Source organism: Hyperolius riggenbachi, chromosome 6, assembly GCF_040937935.1.
Source record: "Hyperolius riggenbachi isolate aHypRig1 chromosome 6, aHypRig1.pri, whole genome shotgun sequence".
NCBI classification, from domain to species: domain Eukaryota; kingdom Metazoa; phylum Chordata; class Amphibia; order Anura; family Hyperoliidae; genus Hyperolius; species Hyperolius riggenbachi.
The window spans coordinates 377,980,680-378,006,519 of NC_090651.1; the positions used below are offsets into that span (position 1 = coordinate 377,980,680).

The window sequence follows — 25,840 nt, forward strand, 5'->3', positions numbered from 1 at the left end:
CTCGACCCAGGTGTCGCTGGTAATGGAAGCCGCCGGAGGGACAGAAGCCAGGATGGCGCCGGGGGACCTGGCGACCTACGGTGGGCTGGAGGAAGCCCCAGGTAAGTGACATTTTTTATTTTTAGGCACTGCTCAGAGAGAGTCCCTTTAATATTAGTTATCGGTAGTGGGAGGGTTCAGTGTGAGAATAGGGTTATGTTTCGCTTTAGTAAAATATCTGTATGTACCACCAATATTTTACTATCGTCAGATTAACTGTAATATACTGATATTCCCCTTTTAGATTTTCTGGGTGCCCAAATTACGCATGCACCTTTTTTTGCATGTACGCGTCAAGGGCTGAGATTGTATCCCTGTCACCTGATGCTGCCTTTCAAACAAGTGTAACAAAATGACTGGTGGCTACAATGTTAGTCTACACTTGTAAATGTGATGTCCATGGATCACTGGTGGCACAAGCAAGTGGCCCCCTCCACAAACACTAACAAACAATAGCCAGGTTGGATCAGTCAGTAAATAGAAAGTGATTTAAAGTGATAAGCATGCGATAAACAAAAAGTGGAGTGTACGTATATACAGCGCTACAACAGTGCCCAACATGTTTCACCCATACGGGCTTCGTCAGGAGCAAATAACAGCGTGTAACTCAAAAGACAATATAAAACCCCTCACCACATCAAATACAAAAGTTACAAAAGCATCATGCACAAGTCAGAGTTCATTTAAACAAGCGTGCCAATGACACTGCACAAGACAAATGATAAATTAATTGCTCTCATATTTTATTGGGTGAAAATAAACTCTTGCTTTCACACAAACAAAAGGGCATTGAAGTCCTGTGATTAACAACCCATGGGACACTTTGAGAAGGTCAGTGAGATGATCATTTTGGCTTACATGCAAATGTAATACAAATCGTATTCAGCTTGGAACTCAGCCAATCAGAATTGTCAGGAAGTGCGTTTCATTTTACCGTTATCCCATGCATGCCGGGACAATTATTAGCAGATCAATGTAATAACTTACCTATGGAGAGGGAAGGCTTTGGGTCCCATTGAGCCTTCCAGTTCCTCTCACGGCCCCCTCGTTCCAGCGATGTCACCCCCATTAGCAGCATTCAACCAATTGGTCGAATTCTGCTCTGTGCCGCAGCGGGAGGCTTCGGAAGTCTTCGGGAGCTCAAGTGCTTCTGAAGAAGAGCAGCTCCATACTGCACCTGCGGGAGCACGCATGAGCGTGCAAAAGCACCTGCACAGTATGGAGCCACCCGTCTTTGGGAGCACTCGGGCTCCTGAAGCCTGGGGGCATATTGTAATGAAGTGACAGCACTGGAACGAGGGGAGCATGAGAGGAACATGAAGGCCTTCCCTCTCCTTAGGTAAGTATCTGTTTATTTAGTATTGTGTGGTTGTTCAGAGTGTGCAGCAATCCATGTTATGTAATGCTATTATTGCTCATTTGGGTTCTTTGTTTATATTTTAGATACCAGCCTACGGAGTATTTGTGCCTTTAAGTTGATAATAATCCACTACTCCTGAAGAACTGAATTAAACAACCGTCTTATTCACAAAACGTGCAGAGACATCAAGTATTTCTCAGCCATTGCATATCTACAGTATTGCCATTAGAGTATATACGGACACTCTGATCCCAGTGTGACCTCACTTTAGTTAATATAGTGGGTGGTGACTACTTGAAATCAAATTCTGTTCAAAAGCCCCCCATACAGGGAAGCAATCGAAAAATTGTATGAGGAACTGTTATTGTATGTAACACACTGATTACTGTGATGGTGATATCAGCTTGTGTCTGTTCTAGCTATATGCGAATCTTCTTAAATATGTTTTATGTGTTTATAATAAAATATATGTTTTAATTATTAAATGATTTGACTCAAAACTCGCCTCTTTATCTTTAAATGCATTAAGAAGTTGGTTGTCCACAAAAGCCCTATTTGCCCATATCAAGATTAACATCTTATGAGGGCTAAAAGGGACATCCCCATATGTAACTTTATTGGATAATATTATTTACCAAGACCTATTGATCCATCTATATTTAGGGCATTTGAATTAAGTATCTGTTTTGTCTTTTATTTTTTATTTCAATTGACATTAACTTTAAAGAGAACCCGAGGTGGTATTTAATTATGTTAGTGGGGCACAGAGGCTGGTTGTGCACACTAACACCAGCCTCTGTTGCCCCATGGTGTGCCTCCAGGACCCCCCTGCGCACTGCTATACCCTCCAGAGTGCTAGCGACACGCTGCGTGTCGCCAGCACAATGTTTATCTAAGCGCTGTCTGTCAGCGCTGCTCCCCCGCCTCCTCCGTATCGGCGCTACTCGCCCGCGTCCCTTCCCTCCAATCAGCGGGATGGAAGGGACGCGGGCGGGTAGCGCCGATACAGAGGAGGCGGGGGGAGCGGCGCTAACAGCGACAGGCATAGGTAAACATTGTGCTGGCGACACGCTGTGTGTCGCTAGCACTCTGGAGGGTATAGCAGCGCGCAGGGGGGTCCTGGAGGCACACCATGGGGCAACAGAGGCTAGTGTTAGTGTGTTCAACCAGCCTCTGTGCCCCACTAACATAATTAAATCCCACCTCGGGTTCTCTTTAACAGTCCTAACTATAGTTGGTCAAAATGAGGATCGGTTCTCCTAGGAGAATTCTCCTTCAAGGAAATGTACTTTATCTAGAAGCAAAAGAATGATTTATCACTGACTGATTTGTATGTCTTGGATTGGCTGATAATTTGTCATTATTTAATCAGGCGTCCCTTTTACTTTCTGTGTAGGCTGATCCGAGATCACCTAATCAGAGAAGTACAAACCAGTCACCTGATAAACTCATGTGGTTTTCTGTGAATTCCTCTTGTAGGAGAAGTTCTTCTAAGAGGACTGACCATCGGTGATATCTGGTTTGGTCTACTGCTGATTTCTGGTAGCGCTTGGAACTGCAGGTCACATATAAACAAACTTTTTACTGAGAGAAGCTTAAAACGTTTTCATGTAGCCAGATGAGTCATAATGTCCACGCTGGGGCGATTGTTGAGCAGTATGTTGGTCAGCATCTTGGACAGAGTTTTCATCAATTTTAATAAAATGTTACCAAGAGACTGATCTGCTTTGAGTATAGGGATATTATTATGCCAGGCAGTCTTTCTCCGTTTCCTTTGTTTCCTGAATCCAGTCCAAGTAATTGCAAATTTTGGTGTATATGCCGGGGTAACCAGCTTCAGCGCATGGATCGTGACCCCAAGATGTGATACCATACAGTTTACCATCACACACCAGGGGGCCCCCAGAGTCACCCTGCAGAGCAAAAATAGAAACAAAATGTGTAGATCTGAAAATATAACAGAGAATAAAAAGTATAACCCAAAAACAATGATCTGTTGAAGGTATTCTTTGTGTTTGCATTAGGGATGAGCTCAAATTTTCTCCAAAGTAACTTTTGCATCACAATTGTCTGACGTTTGCGAAAATATAATAGAATTTTGGCAATATTATATACACTTTTGTGAACATAGGAGCATTCTTGAAAATGTGCTATCTCATGTCCATAGACTTCTATGCATTTAGTAAAAACATCCCTTATTCAAGCAGCATGGTGGCGCAGTGGTTAGCACACTCGGCTTGCGATGCTGGGTCCCCGGTTTGAATCCCAGCCAGGGCCCTATCTTCAAGGCATTTGTATGTTCTCCCTGTGTCTGTGTGGGTTTCCTCTGGGCTCTCCAGTTTTCTCCCACATTCCAAAAACATACAGATAAGTTAATTGACTTCCCCCTAAATTAGCCCTAAACTACAACAGATAGGGCTAGATTCACAAAAGAGTGCTAACTGTTAGCACGGCCGTTTTCGCACAAATCGCGAATTTTCGCGCAAAACGATAACGGTTTTTGCGCGAAAACAATATTGAAACCGTTATTGTTTTGTGCAAAAATTCACGCGAAAACGGCCGTGCTAACAGTTAGCACTCTTTTGTGAATCAAGCCCATAGACTACACAATATAGACATATGACTATGATAGGGATCAGATTATGAGTCCCTCTGAGGGACAGTTAAGTGACTAGTTAAGACAATATACTCTGTACAGGGCTGTGGAATATGATGGCACTATACAAATAATAATAATTCACTTTTTCTCTAAAATTTTTTACTAGGAGATAATTTTTCATCGCCTGTTTAAAGTGACCCTGCACAGTACCTAGAATAAAAAAATTCACTTACCTTGGGCCTCCTCCAGCCCACCGTAGGCCGCGAGGTCCCCCGGCATCCTCCTGGCTCCTGTCCAGCGGCTCCCGTTACTGGCGACTCTTCCTGGATCTTTACGCTCGTCATCATCACGCCGGCCGCTATGAGTCATCACGCCGACCGGCGTGACAGGTCTGCGCACAAATGGGTTAAGAGTTAGAAAACTGCGCAAGCGAAGACCTGTCACGCCGGCCTCCGTGATGACGCGTAGAGTGATGATGACGAGCGTGAAGATCCAGGAAGAGTGGCCCGACACCCAGCCCGGGTGTTGCCGGTAACAGGAGACGCCGGAGGGACACAGACAGGAGCCAGGAGGACGCCGGGGGACCTCGCAGCCTACAGTGGGCTGGAGGAGGCCCAAGGTAAGTCAAATTTTTTATTCTAGGTACTGTGCAGGGTCACTTTACATTAACTTTTTAGCACTCTGCAATTGAAAAAGTACCATAAAGTAGATGAAAAGTACTGTCAAAAAAATAATTTCTGGGTATTTTCTCGCTTGCTGGTGGTTTAAAAGGCATTTTATTGATAATATAATATCACTAAGGAGAAAACATAGGAGAGAAAACTGAAGTGCATATGGGCCATGTGTTTTTGCAGCATGGACATATATTTCCGCATACAGTATATACTGTACTTATTTGTGCAAAAATGTCTTTTCTCGTGTCCATGGACTTCAAGGCATATGGTGGAAATGAGTTTTCTCATGCCCATACATTTTTGTGAACATTTTTATTGAAAATGTGAATTTTTTTGTAAAAATTATGACAAAATGAACGGGGCCATATTCGCTATTTAGCAGCATCATCTAAGTAAGATTATCTTTTAAAAGGAATGGATTTCCTTTATGAAACGTATTGAGGAAATGCTTTTGCTTCAGTTAACAGAGAATTTATGATAAAACTAGATGGCGTATCTAAACAGGAAAAATATACGCTAAACACTGCCTTCTTAAAGATCTTCAATTCAAGCACCGTTTCTATATTAATTTAATAGACGGTGCCTTTGTTCAACTCTCAGGCGCTGAGCTAGGGGGGGTCGGGGTAGGACAAGTGCCCCGGGGCGCCTGGTCCCCAAGGGGCGCCCAGCTGAGCTCCGGAGTTTTTATTTTTTTTTTTGCGGGGGGAGCAGGAGCAGCGCAGAGAAGAGGGAGAGCTGTGCGGACGGTGGGGAAGGGGGGCCATCTCCCCCCTCCTTCCCTCACCTTAGGTGCTCTCCCTCCCTCGCTGTCCCCTCCAATGTCCGGGTGGCTGGCAGAACTCACCTCCGTCTCGCTCCAGCGCCGGCCGGAAGTTCGGGTGCGCAGCCGCTGCTCTGGTCTGGACCAGACCAGAGTAGTGGCAGATCCATCCGGCGCTGCGACGAGACGGAGGTAAGTTCCGCCCGCCGCTGCCAGCCACCCGGACATTGGAGGGGACAGCGAGGGAGGGAGAGCAGCTCTTCCTCTTCTCTGCGCTGCTCCCCTCCTGCTGGGGAGGGGGACACCTGACCTGGCTACCTACTCTGGGCACATATACCCCTGGCTACCTACTCTGGGCACATATACCCCTGGCTACCTACTCTGGGCACATATACCCCTGCCTACATAAATTGGGCACATATACCCCTAACTACATATACTGCGCATATAGCCCTGGCTACCTACTCTGGGCACATATACCCCTGGCTACCTACTCTGGGCACATATACCCCTGGCTACCTACTCTGGGCACATATACCCCTGGCTACCTACTCTGGGCACATATACCCCTGGCTACTTACTCTGGGCACATATACCCCTGGCTACCTACTCTGGGCACATATACCCCTGGCTACCTACTCTTGGCACATATACCCCTGGCTACCTACTCTGGGCACATATACCCCTGGCTACTTACTCTGGGCACATATACCCCTGCCCTGCCTACATATATTGGGCACATATACCCCTAACTACATATACTGGGCATATACCCCTGGCTACCTACTCTGGGCACATATACCCCTGGCTACCTACTCTGGGCACATATACCCCTGGCTACCTACTCTGGGCACATATACCCCTGGCTACCTACTCTGGGCACATATACCCCTGGCTACCTACTCTGGGAACATATACCCCTGGCTACCTACTCTGGGCACATATACCCCTGCCCTGCCTACATATATTGGGCACATATACCCCTAACTACATATACTGGGCATATACCCCTGGCTACCTACTCTGGGCACATATACCCCTGGCTACCTACTCTGGGCACATATACCCCTGGCTACCTACTCTGGGCACATATACCCCTGGCTACCTACTCTGGGCACATATACCCCTGGCTATATATACTGGGCACATATACCCCTGACTATATATACTGGGCACATATACCCCTGGCTACATATACTGGGGACACATACCCCGGCCTACATATACTGGGCACATATACCCCTGGCTACCTGTTCTGTGGACATCTCTACCCCTGGCTACCTGTTCTGGGGACATCTATACTGCTGGCCACCTATTCTGGGGACACCTATAGACCTGGGGCTACCTATTTTTGGGGAAGCACTGCTGTCAGATTGAGTGTATTTTGGGGAACTGCTGCCAGGTGAGAGGTGTCTACCATATTAAGGGGGCATTCTGCCTATTTATGTGAAATGCTGTCTATTTATGTGCCTCATGACTGCTGAATTTGTCTTGTTGGGGGCTTCATGGTTACTGAATTTGTCTTGTTGGGGGCCTCATGATTTGTTGGGGGCCTCAAGATCGCTGAATTTGTCTTGTTAGGGGCCTCATGATTGCTGAATTTGTCTTGTTAGGGGCCTCATGATTGTTGAATTTGTCTTGTTGGGGGCCTCAGGATTGCTAAATTTGTCTTGTTGGGGGCCTCATGATTGCTGAGTTGGTCATGTTGGGGGCCTTATGTTTGCTCATGATTGCGGAATTTGTCTTGATCGGGGGGGCTCATGATTGCTGAATTTGTCTTGGAACATGCTGGAAGGTACATACTGAGGGAGGGTGGGTGAGCGTGAGCCTGCTAACCTCCATGTACATTTGAAGGGGCGTGACCAAATGTGGAGCACCCATAACCACGCCCACATTTGGTCACGACCCTTCACCTTAGGGGGCGCATTAATAGTCTTTGTCCCCGGGTGCTGAAAACCCTAGCTACGCCTCTGTCAACTCTACTAAGGAAAAACCTGAGATCAGACTCTTTAACCACTTGATGACCACAGTGGTAACCCCCCCCCCCCCTAAACACCAGGCTAATTATTACTAAAATGGCCACTGCAGCTTTAAGGCCGAGCTGCAGGGCCGCACAACACAGCACACGAGTGATTCCCCCCCGCCTTTTCCCCCCACCAACAGAGCTCTCTGTTGGTGGGGTCTGATCGCCCCCAGTTGTTTGGGTTTTTTTAAATCAATATTTATGTTAATTTCTAAAAAATATTTTTTACTATTTCTTTAATTATTCTTTTTTTTAGAAATCCCCTCCCTCCCCCCAGCCGTCCAATCAGGCGATCGGCAGTCATAGGCTTCTTCCTATAAGAGGCGATTGCTCTCTTGTCCCCCAGGACAATCGCAGCGCTGCACTGTGTAAATGGACGGCGATCGCGCCGTCTAACAGTCTCCCGTTCCTGAAGACGGGCCAGAGCTCCGCCCCCGAGAGGGAGATGCGTGCGCATCCTGCGCTCGATCTCCTTAAGTAGCCAGTTCCAGGACCTGACTCCAATTGGCGTTAGGCGGTCCTGGGGCTGCCGCAGTGGCCACGCCCACTGACATGGAGCGGTCTTTAAGTAGTTAACCACTACACCACTAAGGGTTTTTTTACCATTATGGATCAGAGCAATTTTCACCTGTCAGTGCTCCTCCCTTTCATTGGCCAATAACTTCACTATGTATCACACAAAATTATCTATACTTTGTTTTTTTCACCACAAACTAGGCTTTTTAGAGGGTGATATTTGTTTAAATAATTACTTTCTTTGCAGTTTAAAGGGAAAAACAAGGAAAAAAGTGAAAAACACCCTTTCTCCAATGCCATCCCCTATAGTTTTACAATAGGCAATGCTACTATAAATAAAAATCACACATTTTATTTGCTATTAGTCCCAACATTTAAATTATGTTCCAAGTACAATGTATGGAGACAAACTATTATTTGGACATAAAGGTGTAATTTTTCTGTTTTCTGTTTCTTTGCATCCTGTTAATAATCCTAAGCCCGTATTTGCTAAAATAACAGTAATACACCCTCATGACAAACATATTAAGAAAGCTCAGACCATGATTGGGGTCATGTTCATTCACTCCAGACACTTCGATCGGCTCAGGGAACACATGTTCCCCATCACTAATCACAGACCTTCAAGTCCCAGCGGATGCACATAGCGGGTGGGCATGTACACAGTGGTGGCAGAAGCAAGTGATGCATTAAAACATCCTGTTGCCATTAACAGGGAAAACAGGTTGTTTTAATGCGGTGCATTGCCATTGAGTGGTTAAAGTGACCCTGCATTGAGAGAGCCATGTTTATTTACTGTTAAAGAATACCAGTTGCCTGGCTAACCTGCTGATCTTTCTGGCATCATTAGTGTCAGGTAAGGCAGGGAAACATATTAGTGTTTGAATGTTTGTTGTTAGAGTAATACTCACCTGGCAAGTATCGATACCGCCTCTGAGGATGCCGGCACACAGCATATCGTCAGTTATTTCATCAGCTGAATAAGCCTCCTTGCAAACAGACTCAGAAACTATCTCCACTTCAGCACACTGCAGAGTGTTTGGATAGTTTTCTGCACAGACACAAAATGAGGCAGTGGTTTATAAAGAAATCCTAATTTTACAGTAGGTATAAACAAAACACCTAGTTCTCAGTTTGGACTGGAGCTCTGCGGCAAAAACATACAAACATAATTACAATTTTGCAAAATATAAACACTTTTCATTCAAAGTAAACTGCTTCAAATCTTCTCCACATACAACTCTGTGTTAAAGAGACACTGAAGCAAAAAAAAAAATGATGATATAATGAATTGGTTGTGTAGTACGGATAATTACTAGAACATTAGTAGCAAAGAAAATATTCTCATATTTTTATTTTCAGTTATATAGTGTTTTTTTTATAACATTGCATCATTCTCTAATATTTGCAGTTTACACACTACTCTGCATTCTAAATGATTTTACAGAGCAGGCTAGTGAGCTATTGAACTGTCCTCTGCAGAGAAAAATAAATTACAATGACTGACAGTTGAGATAATAAGCTTCAGAAGACAGAGCTCTCTGCAACTTTGAAAGTCTTGGAGCTCAATGGCACTTTTGCATAGATTACAACTGGAGTTTCTAAACTCTTCCTGTACCGGAAATGATTATAGACGTATGTCTCTGCTCCTAATGCTGTATTTCTTAGCTGTACTACACATACAAATCCTTATATCATCATTTTTTTTTCGCTTCAGTGTCTCTTTAAACCCACAGACATTATGTAACTAGAAGTCATGGAGCCCCATTGAAACATCTATTGGAACATAAAGGCCTCAGATAAGCTTCACTGCCTCACCCACTCGGTCTTTTGTCATGTAGCCTAGTGTTTTTTAACCCTAACCCACTCTATTCTAGTTTTTAAACCCCCCCTCTCCCCCCCCCCCCCCCCAGTGATTCTCATTGTAATTATTCTGTCAAACTATCATTTACCTGCATTCAGGCATGTAACAATGGTTCCTTGGACCCCCAATGTACTACAGGGCTTGCTCCTCCTCCCTTCCCTCTTGCAGAGCTCAATGAAGATGTGTAAATACATGTTGCTGCTCTCACTGTGTCAGGTCTCCTATGATCTATGCTGCTCCCTTATGGGTCCCGATCACATGACATGATTCAGGAGCCAGACATGCAGTGGCTGTCAGGAGGAAGAGGAGACTGTACGGAATGGGAGAGGGGAAATGTTTTTTGTGTGCTTACTCTGAGGGGGAAGGGAGGAGAAGCAGACCCTCATGCCCCTTAAAGGGGGCGTGGTGCTGCAGTGTGCCCCATGATTGCTGTGTTTTCTTGTGGGGGGGGGCAGAGGGAATTGTTATGCCCCTACCTGTATTGCTGGATGTTATCGTATCCATGGATGAACTATGAGTATATATTTCAACTAGTGATGACGAGCACAAATTTTGCATAACTGTAATTTCACATCGTAATTCACAATTTAGGCCAGAAACCCACTAGGAGCGCTTTTCTGAGTGCTTTGCGATTTGAAAGCTCTTGCTAGTGTAATGCTACGGGTGTGAGCCCACTTGAGCGACTTGATTTTATAAAAATCCCCTATAACATTGCATTAGCAAGAGCTTTTTCAAATAAATCACTAGCGATTAGAAATTGCTGGTCGGAAATGCCAATTTCCGATTCCGCTGTAAATCTGCATTCCGCCATTGCCAAATACCGATCCGCTTTCCGCTACCAATTTCTGCATTCCGATGCGGAATTTCCGCCGGAAATCTTTTCTCAAAAACTATAAGGTCTTTTTGAAAACTTTTTTTTTGCATCTTGTTCAAAAGATTCTGTTTAATAAACCCTGAAAATTTGGTGTTTCTAGGACGTATGGGGGATTTGCTATTAACCGCTAAATTCGGTGGATTTTTACTGTAATGTAAATGCAGAAAATTGACAGATGCATATTTTCTGCATTTTACATTACAGTAAAAATCCGCCGACTTTAGCGGTTAATAGCAAAGCCCCCGTAAGTCCTAAAAACACCAAATTTTCAGGGTTTATTAAACAGAATCTCCTGAACAAGATGCAAAAAAATGTTTTCAAAAAGACCTTATAGTTTTTGAGAAAATAGATGTTAAAGTCGGGCTGAATTTCCGGCGACATCCGCCTAATGCATTTGCATTACCGATTTCCGCATTCCGATGTGGAAATGCAATTTCCGATCGGAATTTCGGAAATTGCATTTCCGCAGAATCCGAATGAGCATCCCTACTCCTAGTGGGTTTCTGACCTTAGTTGTGAAACCATAATATGACATTTCTGGAATAATCGTAATTAATTTTGTGTGTAAACGTAATAAGAAACTGTAATTTTGCAATTTCCCCCTTTTTTTTCTAAAATGTCGCAATTACAGCCACATGCGATTACAACTTAAAAATTAAATTAATTTTACGTAATCCATTAGTCATTTTCGTGTCATTTCATGTTGACTTTAGCAGTTAGCAGCAAAACCCCCATACATGCTATTGTTACTAAAAAAATTTATGTATGTTAACGGGAATAGTAAGAACAAGATAAAAAAGAGAATTTTTCAAAAACACTTTGTAGTTTTTCTAGAAAATCGATTTAAAAATGTGAAGTAAAAAAAATGTTTTTTAAACAGTCATTTTTCTGAGTTTAAAAAACATTTTTCTGCTGTGCGTTATAAAAATCAGTTTTCTCAAAAACTACAAGATCTATTTGAAAAATTATTTTTGTGCCTTGTTCCCCTTAAAGGATACCCGAAGTGAATTGTGACATGATGAGATAGACATGTGTATGTACAGTGCCAAGCACACAAATAACTATGCTGTGTTCCTTTTTTTCTTTCTCTATCTGAAAGAGTTAAATATCAGGTATGTAAGTGGCTGACTCAGTAATGACTCTCACTGATAAGAAATTCCCCTTTTTATCTATTTCTTGCTCTCAGAAACCATTTTCTGCTAGGAAAGTGTTTTATAGCTGGAATTTCTTATCAGTGAGGGTCACATTGTAGTCACTTCCTGTCTGGGTCAGGACTGAGTCAGCCACTTACAAACCTGATATTTAACTCTTTCAGGCAGAGAAAGAAAATAAGGAACACAGCATAGTTATTTGTGTGCTAGGCACTGTACATACACATGTCTATCTCATCATGTCACATGCCAGTTCGGGTATCCTTTAACATACGCAGCTATTTGGTGAGGATAGCATGTATAGGAGCTTTACTATTAACCATTAACACTGGTACGAAATTCACGAAAAATGACATGAAAATTACACAAAATTATGAACGGATCACACAAAACCAATTGCATGTCTAAATCATAATTACGTACGGCCATAATTGTGAAAATCAATGCAAAATTTTGTGTAGTTGTAATTAGCAGATTACGATTATCACTAATTCCAACTGTATTGTGTGTGAACTACATACAGTATGTATGTAGAAGACTGAGGCGCCAGGTAAGGATAAAATAGTTAACCACTTCAGGACCGGCCGCCTAACCCCCATTAAGGACCAGGGCAATTTGCATAGGGGGGGGGGGGCACATTTGTGGGGGTCGGGCGGCTGGATACCGTCTGTGGCTGGCTGGGCAGTGCGGTAGCACCACCTTCTGGACGTTGATTCAACGTACCTGGTCCGCAAGTGGTTAAGAAAAACAGTTTAAAAAGGGTGAAAAGTAGTGGTGGATATACTTCCCACAAGTAGACACAGGATCAGTTGTTCAAGGAAAAATATCTTTATTCAAATAGACTCCAAATAGCCGCCTCCATTTTGAACAATTGTTTATCCTGAATATCCACCCTTGGTAGAAAGTTGTTACCCCCTTTTCTTCTATTTCTATGAAGAGGTACATTTTAACCCGAGTGGGGTCGGGTCTAATCTCCCCACCTGCCTCCTGGTTGCTTACCAGATGTAACCCACCTTCCTGAGTATATTCGGTAGCCGGAAAAAAGAGCGCCGGCTGACAGTGGACGAAAAGGGCGCCGCCATAGACTTTAATGCAATTATCGTTAATACGGCAAAAAAAGAAGAAAAAGGGGGGCCAGGAAAAACTGTGTTAATAACATTATGACATTATAGTTTTTTAGGTAGTTATCGTTTTAGAAGTTTATGGTTTTTTTAAGGGTTTGTCATGTTATTTCGTTAATAAGTACAGATTTTACGTTTTCAAAGGTATTATCGTTAATATATGTGAAAGCGTGTTTCTGTAGAGGGAGTGGTTAGGGTTAGGCACCACCAGGGGGAGTGGTTAGGGTTAGGCACCACCAGGGGGAGTGGTTAGGGTTAGGCACCACCTGGGCAACGGTTAGTTTTAGGCAACACCAGGGGGGTGGTTAGGGTTAGGCGCCACTAGGGGAGTGGTTAGGGTTGGGCGCCACCTGGGGCTGGTTCTGTGTGAGGGTAGGGTTGGGTTAAGCAGTATTGACAAAAAACGTAACAACATTTAGCGTTAATATTTATTCGTTATTTTTCTCGTTTAACAGTAATTATCGTTAATAAAGCTTGATAACGATGGTTTTCGTTAACAAATTTCGTTAATACCTGGCGCCAAATTAGTTAATAAGTTGGGCCCTTTTTTCACGGCGCCCTTTTTTCATGCACGCGTTTCTCATGTTTCTGCTTTGTTTCTCATGTATGTAAGTATGTATGGTTCCCAGTACTGTCTGTACTGCACTTTGGACAGTGCCAAGGAAGAAAGTAGTGCCTTTAAATTAAAAATGGATAATAATGACACTATACACTGATATAAATAAAAGCTACCACTGAAAACCTGTAGCAGACGGTTTCAGGTGTATTACCTGCTGGACTGGTGATGGTTCCCCATCCGGACACGAGGCATCGGGTTCCAACAGTTGGTGGAGGGCAAGCGATATCAATGGTCTGCACATACTCATTCAGGGTGACCGGCTCCGGCAATTTAAGCAGCATGATGTCATTCTCGTATGTTCTAGCATTGAAGCCACTGTGAGGACAAATCTTGCTGGCATAAGTGAACTGCTCTGTCCCTTCATAAACGTCCAAGTCATGTTCTCCAAGGCGGATCTGAATACTCCTAGGTCACATGATGAAAAGATGGTGAGTAGTAATGAAGATGACAAAAACACATAGTGGAGTCCCTACCAAATAAGGAGTCCTCTATGAATAATTTCTTAAAGAAGACCTGAACTTCCTCTTTGCTCTACGAGATAAGCATCAGCATAATAACCTTTAACGAAAAATATTTCTTTGTAACAGCTGATACAAATCATGCAATAAATAACTTCCTGCTTTTATGGTGGCAGACATATTGTTCACATCCTGTACTTACCAATGCCATGGCAGTCAGGTGACACAGCTGAGAGATCAAATTACAACTTGTGATTAGACATAGATGAGGGGGAATTAGACAGGCTGAACTCTCGAAATACACACAGGGTTCATTTCTCAATGTTTTCCTTCTGTCCTGTGCAAGAGTTCAGGTCCACTTTAAAGGGAACCAGAGACAAAGCACCCTCATGTATTTTACCATATATATCAGTGGGAACATTAGAGAAAACACCTACCTTGCTTTCTGTTTCATTCTGCACTGCACAGCCTGCTTGTTATCAGCCCTGATAAAATCCCTGACTGAGCATTTAGTCTGGCTTTGCTCAGGAATATTTATAGCTCTGTCTGTGTTCTCTCATGTCTTTTCAAGTCCAAGCCTGCCCCCTGCTGGCTCTGCTCAGGAATAATTATAGCTGAGTCATTATAGCAAAGCCAGACTGAATGCTCGTCGGGGATTTTATCAGGGCTGATAAGAAACAAGCTGTGCAGTGCAGAATGAAACAGAGAGCAGGGTAGGTGTTTTCTCTAATGTTCCCACTGATCTATATGGTAAAATACATGAGGGTGCTTCATCTCTGGTTCACTTTAAGGTGGCTACACATTCTAAAGAAATAATGTCCATCTCCAGTCCTCCAGGGCCGAGGTCCTCACACGTTTTTGGCACAGCTCAGATTAATTGATGGGAGTGAATCAGTCAGGGTGTGGTCCATCAGGTAGAACACATTTCTCCATTTCTCAGTCCATCTTAAACACTGGCATGGATCTGGCCCTCAAGGTTTGTGGTTGGGCAGCTAATTTCTGTTGTAAGATACTCAATATCTCAACCAATCTAAAGCTCTGTACACACCCTAGACCGTGGTCATCAGAAAATGAGAGATCCCCAATGGTTAGCGATGAGCGAACAAATTTGGCACACATTTGAATTCAGCGACGGCACAACGATGGTCAGCAAAATTCTGCTTATCGGAAGGCCGATCGTTTGTTACTGACAACTGTAGTCTAGTGTGTGTATGGAGCAATACCGTGAAGAATCCCTTTCTAAACACGTGGTAAAATCTCATGCTCTCCTTCATGTCCTCTTGTCCTTACAGACATACTGATAAAAAGCTAATTTGCCAAGCTTTTATATTGCTCTTAGATGTATTTATATAATATTAATCAAGTTGTCTTATTTCCAAGCTAAATAACCCCAGTTTGCCTAGTGAGACATTGCATACAAATGCTGATAAGGAATCTGCAAAGGTTTAGCTGGAGTGGGGACAGTTGCAGAAAAACTTCTTCTATCAGAAGGATCCGTACTGCCTAATTTGCTAGTGCGTATAAAATATAACTTTTATCTACTCATTTAAAAACGTGAGCTAGAAGCAGGTTGAACAGAACACACATAAAGACTTCCGGTTCCGGCGCCTGTATGAGCGGACGAAGGTGAACGAGCTCTCCGAGCCACCCATCCATAAAGTCATCGGCAGCTTAGAAAAAACCCGACAAACATACTAGGAAGACTCAGCACGCACTCAGCTGAATCCCGAGAGGCGAATGGATCGATACCTGACACGAGCGGCTCGTAGGAAACAAGACACACCGAAGCCACCACGCACATCCAAAATGGCGCCGAGCAAAACTCGTGCATCACAAAGCCAGGCGGAGACCTCTCCCTCACACACCTGGGAGACGGAGAGCATGGAGGAGGAAGCATCCAGGGGGATAAGCGGCACTGACCTCAGAACACTGGCGAGAGAGGTGGCTATGCAAATCGCACCTGACCTGCAATCCATAGTGGAAGCGGCAGTGAGAAAGTCTTTAGGCCACATCTCTAAGCAGCTACAGGAGCACTCAAACAGGCTGGGGGGAGCGGAACACCGCATCCAGCGGGCTGAGGCAGACCTGGAGGACGCAACCAAACAGCTAGAGGAGTCTCGCAGGCTCAACGCTATATTCTATGACAGGCTGGAAGAGATGGAAAACAGGTCACGGCGTAACAACCTGAGGGTTATAGGCCTAGCGGAAACACACCGGACCACTGACATAGACGACTTCTGCGAGAAGACACTCCCAGAGCTGTTGGGCCTGAACGCCACATTTAGAGTGGAGAGAGCTCATCGAGTAGGCCCAGCAAGGCTAGAAGGGGATAAGAGACCGCCGCGCATGGTGATGGCCCGCTTTCTGGACTATAAAGACAAGCAGAAGCTACTTACTGCTTTTAAAAGGCGCAAAGAGGATTTGATCTATGAAGAACGTAAGATCATGCTGTTTAATGACTACTCCATAGAGGTAACAAAAAGGCGCCAAGCCTTCAGCCATGTATGCTCGGAACTAGTCTCCAGGAACATACGCTTTGCACTACTGTATCCGGCGACTCTACGCATCACAGATAAGGAGGGGGAGACCTTTATCTACAAGCACCCCAAAGATGCTGAAAAATACCTGAAGCGCCCGGGTATAGATCGCAGCCCGCGGAGGGCCCCTAGCCCGCGGGAGGAAGCACAGACGGCGGAGCAACATGAGACCGATACTTGAAGCCAGGCCTCAGATCAGATAAGTAATGCTTGCACAGCGAGAAAGTTGTTAATATGTTCGGGACAAAGTTAATACTCAAAGTTCTACATTGAAGTTGCTATAAGTTCAAATTAAGTAAACTACAGTCATGGATGGGAAATGGCTACCTGGGGATTTTGCACCAGTACGGGGAGAATCGTCCGCAAAGGATACAGGGAAGAAGTGGAGTCAGAAGGCGTACGACTCTGGACACTGGGCCAAATTATCCTGCTAATTCTTCTAACATGTTACAGTTATGAAACAATAGGGCCTAGCGAACTGTCCAGCAAAGGGGGGGGAGGGAGTCGAAGGGGGAAATCACTCTCTGGTCGGGAAATGTATAGTAGGAGAAATGTATTGCTGAAACTGCTTGTCAGATGGCACTTAATGCACATGCTTATCTTTTTGCTGTTGTATGATTTAATGCCCGGTCATCTGCCACATAGTCATATTAAAGACATGAAATGCCTATTAAGGTAGTTTCGTGGAACGTTAAAGGCCTGAGGTCTCCGAATAAGAGATCACAGGTCTTACGTCACCTAAAAAAATTAAAGGCGGATGTAGCTATGCTACAGGAGACCCACCTGAAATTAGAGGAATTCAAATATATGCATAAAAGCTGGGTTGCAGCCTGTTTTGGCTCCCCAGCAGTGGATAGAAAAGCGGGTGTGATCATATTGGTTAATAAAACTCTAAAAGCTACAGCAGACCTTATTCAACATGATGATGGTGGCAGATGGGTGGGCATAAACCTGCACCTACCAGGGGAAACTATGGTACTATTCAACATTTATGGCCCAAATACGGAGAATAGCAAATTTCTAGAAGGGGTCCAATGGCAGATAGCAAAATTCCAAAAGCAGCCATTAGTGGTGGGAGGAGATTGGAACGATGTTAGCCAAACACAGGAAGACAGATCCACCAAAGAGGGGGCCACTTTAAAATGCCGAGCAGCTAAAGCCACAAATCTGGGCAGGATTAAAGACACTCTGCATCTCACAGATACATGGCGCTATCTACACCCATGCGATCGGGAATTTTCGTTCTATTCGCCAGTACATGGTACTTTCTCGAGGCTTGACTATATATTTTTAAATGACGTACTAACAACTAGAGTAATAACGGCGGATATTATGGATATGGTAATATCCGACCATGCGCCTGTATCTGTTGAGGTATATGAGAAAATCCAACGTGGCACTGATATACAATGGAGACTTCCCTCTCATCTGTATGGAGACGAAGACTTTCATGTATTATTGAAAGGATGGTGGCTAGAATTCAGAGAGGACAATGTAGCGCAGGCGGGCAACTCCCATCTCCTCTGGGATACCTCAAAGGCAGTTCTGCGAGGCAGGATCATTGCGTACACAGCCACTAAAAAGAAACAAACAGCCCAATTCTATAGAGAGGCGGTAGACAAGGTCAGGGCAGCGTATAGAGAACTAAGACGCAACCCGAACGCGACAACGAGAGAGGCTTGGCAAAAGACAAAGGCAGAGTCAGATCGATGGTTTCGGGAAAGGGAAGCGGTGTTTAAACCATATCAAGACCTCAAATTTTATAAACACGGGAGCAAGGCAGGGAGACTGTTAGCCATGATGGCAAAGGGGCATTTCTCACCAACAACAATCCATGCTCTTAAAACCCCAGATGGGAAATTAATGCACCACCCCAAAGATATAAATGCGATTTTTGCAGATTTTTATAAAGATCTCTATACAGCACCACAGGGGGAGGATATAGGGAAGATAGATAGCATCTTACAGGGAATTGATCTCCCTAAGCTTAATGAAGAAGACTTAGCAGAATTAAATGCTGCCATAACAGAGGGAGAAGTCCAGCAGACCATCCGGTCCCTGGCCAACCATAAGGCCCCGGGCCCGGATGGCCTGCCAGGGGAATATTATAAAATTTTGCAAAAAGAAGTCACCCCAACTCTAACAAAAGTATTCAATAAAACCCTAAAAGGGGAGGCACTACTGGCATCGGGAAATGAAGCTCACATCAAATTACTGCTAAAACAGGGGAAAGCTCCACATGACCCGGGGTCATACAGACCAGTATCCCTAATTAATCAGGATATGAAGATAATGACAAAGATAATGGCAAACAGACTAGCATATCTAATGCCAAAATTAATATATAAAGAGCAGGTGGGCTTTATTAAGGGGAGAGCAGCAGTGGCTAATATCCGAAAAGTGCTATCGGTATTGGAACAGGTTAGGGCATATCCTAAAACATACCAATCTAGCGTCATCGTCACATTTGACGCGGAAAAAGCTTTTGATGCTGTTAACTGGTCATGGACAGCCAGGGTGTTGGAAAAAATGGGTTTCACAGGAACGTTCTTGAACATGTTCTCTTTAATATATAAATCCCCACAGGCCAGGATTTGCACTCCGGGTTTCCTATCTCAACCATTCAGCCTACAACGTGGTACTAGACAGGGGTGCCCCCTATCCCCGCTCCTTTTTAATATTGCTCTGGAGCCGCTAGCCAGGAAACTGCATGATGAACTAAGGGGTATTCAAATAGGACAGATAAAAGTTATCCAAACTTTGTTTGCTGATGACCTCCTGCTATTCCTTAAAGACCCTACCACAGAGCTGCCAAGGGCCTTATCCATTATAAAAGAAATAGGACAGCACTCAGGCTTTAAGATCAACATGACCAAAAGTGAGATTCTGCCTTTGTCTAAATTAGCCAATGTTCGGAACCTCGAGGGCCTGGGACTTAAAATTGCAAAGGGAAAAATTAGATACTTAGGGATAGAGATAGGGAGAGATCCATGCTCACTATATGACTTAAATATATCCCCGCTAATTAAAGGGGTAATATCCCAAATGCAGGGATGGTGTAATATTCCGCTGGGGGTATCGGGAAGAGCTGCTTTATTAAAAATGATCAGCTTTGGGAGACTACTATATCCTATGCAGGTCCTTCCGCTCTTATGGAAGCATAGGGACGTGATTTCTCTGAATAGAGCGTTTACAAGATTCATTTGGAATAATAAACGCCCGCGTATCAAGCTGAGCAGACTGCAGATCCCAAAGGAGATGGGAGGGTTAGGCACCCCTAACATTAGGAAATACAACCTGGCATGTGTCTTTAGACATGTCAGAGATTGGGTGGCGGGGACGGAAGAGTTCTCAAATACTGAACTGGAATTCCATATTGCGGAACCCTGGAGTCTCATAGGTCTACTACACACAAATTGGCCAGAGCTACCGCCTCGCTTGAAACATAATGTAATTTATAGAGATACGTTATTAGCATGGAGGGAAGTAAGGAAACTCTTTAGACTCCCTTGGAGGATATCGAAATACACTCCCTTTGAAGGAAACCCGGGGTTTAAACCGGGGCTAACACAGGAAAACTATATGAAATGGACGGAGAGGGGTATCACCAAATTGGGGAACCTCTTAAATTTAAAAACACACAAGTGGTTAACTTTTACAGAAGTGACAAGACAATATGGCATTCCAAAATCAGATTTCCTAGCATACGGAAAAGTTAGATCGTATGTAAAAGCAAGACTACGGGATATCACAGCCATAGCCCAAATCCTCCCATTTGATAAATTTTTAAGACCAAGGGGTGAAAGGAAGTCCCTTTCAGAGATACAGAAAGAGCTGGCAGATTTGGGGGCACAGAAATTGGCCATTCGAAACATGTCCTCATGGAATAAATACTTCACAGAACAGAATTTAGAACTCAAGATTCTAGAAGGAAATGCTAGAGTCAGACAATTAATTGTGAGCGAAACGTGGAGGGAATCACACCTGCTAATGATCTACCAAGCCAAATATGCTTTTAACATACACTATCAGGTACCCAGGCCGGGATATATCAACTACTGCCCTAAATGTAGCCTACGTCAGGCAGACATGTTTCACTGTATATGGGAATGCCCTGTTATCCAATCCTTTTGGGAAAAGACACTAAGATATGTAAACAAGATAGGTCACTCTAACATACCAAAAGATCATATGCTCCTCCTGTTTAATGCCACTCAAAAGGACGCTGTAACCAAAATATCTGATCTGCAACATGTAATAATTATTGCGGCCAGAAAGTCTATATACAACAGATGGATATACCCCACCCCGCCCTCGATATGGGATCTAAAAGAAGAGCTAAGACACCTGATGTCACTGGAAAAGCTGGACGCTACTATGCACAAAGACAAAGGCACAAAAAAATTATTTAAAAAATGGAAAGCTTACTTGCTGGACACTTTTCCTCCGGAAGAACTAAACCGTATGGTGACCCCTTTCAAATATACCAAATGGTATCTTAAGGCGCATATAGCAGGTACCCTGGGCCCCCTGGACTTTGGACTATGAATCTGGCCTGGGCAGCTGTCGGCTCTATTGGCATTAGAAGCAGCCAAAGCTGATTTATCAATAAATAGAATGACCAGAGAGTGATAGGGGTGGGGGGTGGGGGGGTGATAGGGGAGGGGGGAGGTGGAAAGGGAAAACTGGTACCACTTTAGTTCTGCTAAATGCGTATGCATGGATGTTTCAACATGCTGTTACTGCACCATATGTGGATTATATTTGCTGTTAAAAACCAATAAAAACACTTTGAAAAAAAAAAAGAACACACATAAAGTAGATCAAAATTGGGAACTGATATTAATACTCAATGTGTACATCAAATATAAAGAGTAAAATATCTATATATTGTGGTACAACAAGGTAAGTAGGGATGAGAAATCAAATTCCTCCTCAAATTAGTTCCTAATTTTAATTTTCACATCAGAATCCGACTTTTCAAATAGGAATGTGGAATTTATACTTCCAAGTAGAATTCTGCAGAATTCAGATATTATAATTAAAGTCAAAATTTATTGACATAAACATAAAACAACAGCAATTTTAAAAAGACACTACATTGTCTTTTTAAAATTGGGTGATGTGCACACACACGCGGCCGCCTGCTACTCGTACCTGTCAGGACTCAGAGATCCGTGATTGGGGATGGGAAACAAGTGTTTCCTGAACCAATTGCAGTGCCTGGAATGAATGGACATGACCCTGATCAGGGGCCATGTCCATTCATAACAAAGGAAGTAGTAAAAGTAATGTAAACTGTATAAAAGAAAAACAAAAGTGAACAGTTCCTAGTAATTCAGGATAGTGTTTGTAGCGCCATCTAGTGGCCAAAAATAAAATTACACACACACACCTTAGATATATAATTAAAATTAATAAAATGAATTCCCTCCAAAAATAAAGTAATTATTGAAAACAAGTATTGGCCACAAAAAGCTTAATTTGCGGCCCAAAAAAACAAGGTATAAATGATTTTGTTGTCTTAAGTTGTAATACAGCTATTGGCGAATGAAAGGGAGGAGCGCTGGCAGGTGAAATTGCTCTGGTCCGTTAGGGTTAAACCCCCTTGGATGTAAAGTGGTTAATATGTATGTCATAAGTTTATATCACTATTATTTTTGCAAATTAGGGTTTATAATTATTGATATAGTATAAAAAGAAAGAGAAAAATACACCTTTATTTCCAAATAATATATTGTTGCTATACATTGTACTAGGACATAATGTAGATGTTGTGATAGCTGGGACAAATGTGCAAATAAAATGTGTGGGTTTAATCTATAGTAGCATTGTTTATTTTAAAACTACAGGGGATGGAACTTGAGAAGTAGTTTTAAAATAAAGAATGCAGTCTGTGGCTGCTTTACACTTCCACCAGCTATGAGTGTTGTAATAAAGTTTGTTTACACTTACTGTAATTGACAATGGGCTGCAGTCAGAACCCATTGTTTATCAATCAGGACTCCACCACAGTTGTGCTGAGTAAAGTAATGGAGCGTGGCTTGCCATGGCTTGGAGTTGGGTGAGCACTCGTACCCTCCAATAATACGATTATAATGACGACCATTTACTGCAGGACAAAAGTGAAGTTGTCAACAGTGTTGTAACGTTCTAAGTGTTCAACATCATACACCAAGACACAAACAAACTTTTACTTCTCTATATCACCAGGTAGCTAAGGAAGTTTTATGACTGCAGGGCCTATAAAATGTCATTACACAGTGTACAATAACATGAGTTAGCCCATTGTCCACATTAGGTAGCCACGAACTGGATCTTGCCTATCACTCTAAATAGCTCTCTTGGGAGAAAAAATTCAAATAGGTTGAACTTTGCCTCAATGCCCATAGGATGTATAGGCAAATGATGTGTGGTGCATCAGATGAAAGTGCTACTCCTCTGTAGGGTCAGTCTCATAAAGGTCAACTTCAGGTTTTCTTCAGAATTATCATATACCAACGCAATAATAATAATTCAAACATTAAGCTGTTTTGAAAATATAGAATGTTTATTAAAGAGGACCTGAACTCAGAATTTCTTCTATACTCTGAAAGATAAATTAAAGATTTCGTAATGGATCAAGGAATCTATCAAGCCTGCCCGGAATTTATTAACAATTGTTTGTCATTAGGTGACAATAGGTTGCAACAGTCATTAGGGTGTGTCAAGGAAAGCCTCGATCTAACTGTCAGTGGGCACATGTGGCTAGATACAACATTACATAACTCACCCAGCTGAGGGTTTCAAATGTTTTTACTTTTAGCAGAACATTTTCAATAAATACAGCCTTGTTTTTACGAAAACTTAAAGCGGACCCAAACCAAACATTTTTTAACTCAAAATATTTAGTTGCACCACTCTGACACATACAAAGATAAATAAACACTCCTTCAAGCCTATGAGCATTTCAGTACATGCTTTTCACCCTTCTCTTTTCATAACTAGGGTTATACAAGTGGCAGCCATTAGCAATTCCTCCTTTGCCGGACACCTCCTTCTCCACCAGTTTGCCGGCAATATGAAAGGAAGGGAGGGGTTTCTCCAATAAATGTAAAATATTTTATATTTGTCATCATGCAGCTGAAAAAAGGCTGATATTTATTATTATAATTTAGAAAATAGATTTTATTTCTGAAATCTTGTATTTTTAATTTTTGTCCACTTTAAGTTCTCTGATGTTCTTCATTGTTTTCCATTTCAGTTAAACCATTGTAATTAGACTCTGTACTTCCTAAGTGTGCTAAGCGAACACCTTCTGACAGCTCTGAAATCTTTTGAGTGGGAACAGGGCAAAAACTTTTTTTTTCCAAAAAGACCCTGTAGTTTTTGAGATAATCAATTTTTAATGTGCAAAGGAAAAAAAAATAATAACAGTTTATTGTAGATTTTAGTAATTGACAAATGATATACTGATAAAACAGATGAGGATTGAGGAACAATAGTTTTTAAACTCAGAAAAAGTTTAAAAAAAACATTTTCCTTTGCATTTTCAAAATCGATTATCTCAAAAATTACGAGGTCTTTTTTTAACTTATTTCCATTCTTCCCCTTAAAATACATAGCAATTGTGGTCACAAGAGCATGTATGGGGGCTTTGATATTAACCGCTAGTCAAGTTGGCAAGAAATTACATGTAAATTATGCAAAATTGCGAAATTACGGTCCCTGATTATGTTTACATACAAAATGAATTATGAATGAATTAATTTTGCATTGTAATTGCGAATTACGATGAAAAATAACAATTATGCAAAACTTGTGTTTATCACTAATGCTTTTATTGATGTTGGTATGAAGAAAGCAAACTATAGATTTTTCTCAAGTCTTAATGCTGTCCGATATTATACTGCATTACTGCATGTTACTTTAATCTTGCTTCATGTGACCATAATATCCAACCAGCTCACAAAGCCCACTGATATCTGGATGATGGAAAGAGTATAGAAAATGGGGAAGATTGCCAAAGTAACTTCACAAACAGCAGGGCTCTATGGACAACCACAACTCAAGTGCTAGTTCGAATTCATTAAACCTACTCAACATGAAACTAAGACTTGTCCGTAAGTCTTAATTTCTCATGCAGCTCTTAACCATTAAAGGATACCCGAACTGACATGTGACATGATGAGATAGACATGTGCATGTACGGTGCCTAGCACACAAACACACAAATCAGTGTTGCCAACTCATCCCTTTAATTACTGACACATATGAATTATACAGGTTACGTGGCTAGATAGATGCAGGTAAGGCGCTGATTATTTGTAAATAGCCCCAGAACCTGTATAACTTAGATGTGTCAGTAATTAAAGGGATGAGTTGGCAACACTGACACAAATAACTATGCTGTGTTCCTTTTTTTCTTTCTCTGCCTAAAAGAGTTAAATATCAGGTATGTAAGTGGCTGACTCAGACAGGAAGTGACTACAGTGTGACCCTCACTGATAAGAAATTCCAACTATGAAACACTTTCCTAGCAGAAAATGGCTTCTGAGAGCAAGAAAGAGATAAAAAGAGGAATTTTCTTATCAGTGAGGGTCACACTGTAGTCACTTCCTGTCTGAGTCAGGACTGAGTCAGCCACTTACATGCCTGATATTTAACTCTTTCAGGCAGAGAAAGAAAAAAAGGAACGCAGCATAGTTATTTGTGTGCTAGGCACTGTACATACACATGTCTATCTCATCATGTCACATGTCAGTTCGGGTATCCTTTAAAGTAAACTTTTTCCCATAGCAATGGCTCTTACATATCTCCTTACCTGCAGTCCCCAGCAATGCTGCAACGAGCAGAAGAAACATGATGAAGTCTGGACTTGTCAGAACCTTGTGAAGTTAGCTTCATCCATAGACTAGATTAGGAAGTAAATAATTAACCTGCCAAACTTGGCTTCAAGGGATTGAAGATTACAGTAGAAGCTAACAAGGTGATATGAAACTGGGCAATAACAGCTGCATACTGTATACAGTGCCAGGGTAGCAACATTGTGACTCATTTACTAAGGTTACGTAATGGTGGAAAACATTGGGGAACATAAGTGATCCAAAAAAAATGGACTGATCTTTTTTTTCTTAACCCATTCGCGTTCCGTCGTTTTCACTTCAGCAATGTTCACCTCCCATTCATTAGCCTATAACTTTATCACTACTTATCACAATGAACTGATCTATATCTTGTTTTTTCCGCCACCAATTAGGCTTTCT

General features: G+C 42.6%; 2 protein-coding genes across 4 annotated transcripts in view; one reads left to right on the forward strand and one right to left on the reverse strand.

Annotated features, from left to right (window-relative positions):
* Positions 1-1,830, forward strand: part of LOC137523078 (sushi, nidogen and EGF-like domain-containing protein 1) — a 53,444-nt gene extending 51,614 nt beyond the window's left edge. For all 3 annotated transcript variants that reach the window (XM_068243277.1, XM_068243279.1, XM_068243278.1), the window contains one exon: positions 1,483-1,830. The gene's annotated coding sequence lies outside the window, so the exon portion shown is untranslated. The remainder of the gene's footprint in view (positions 1-1,482) is intronic.
* Positions 1,831-3,144: 1,314 nt separating this feature from the next.
* On the reverse strand, positions 3,145-25,438 carry LOC137522294 (trypsin-like). The gene is made up of 5 exons (XM_068242325.1): positions 25,399-25,438; positions 22,551-22,707; positions 13,752-14,005; positions 8,883-9,022; positions 3,145-3,312 (listed from the first exon to the last, which is right to left on the reverse strand). Exons 1-5 carry the CDS (start codon positions 25,436-25,438, stop codon positions 3,145-3,147), a joined length of 759 nt encoding a protein of 252 aa, XP_068098426.1.
* Positions 25,439-25,840: the final 402 nt, after the last annotated feature.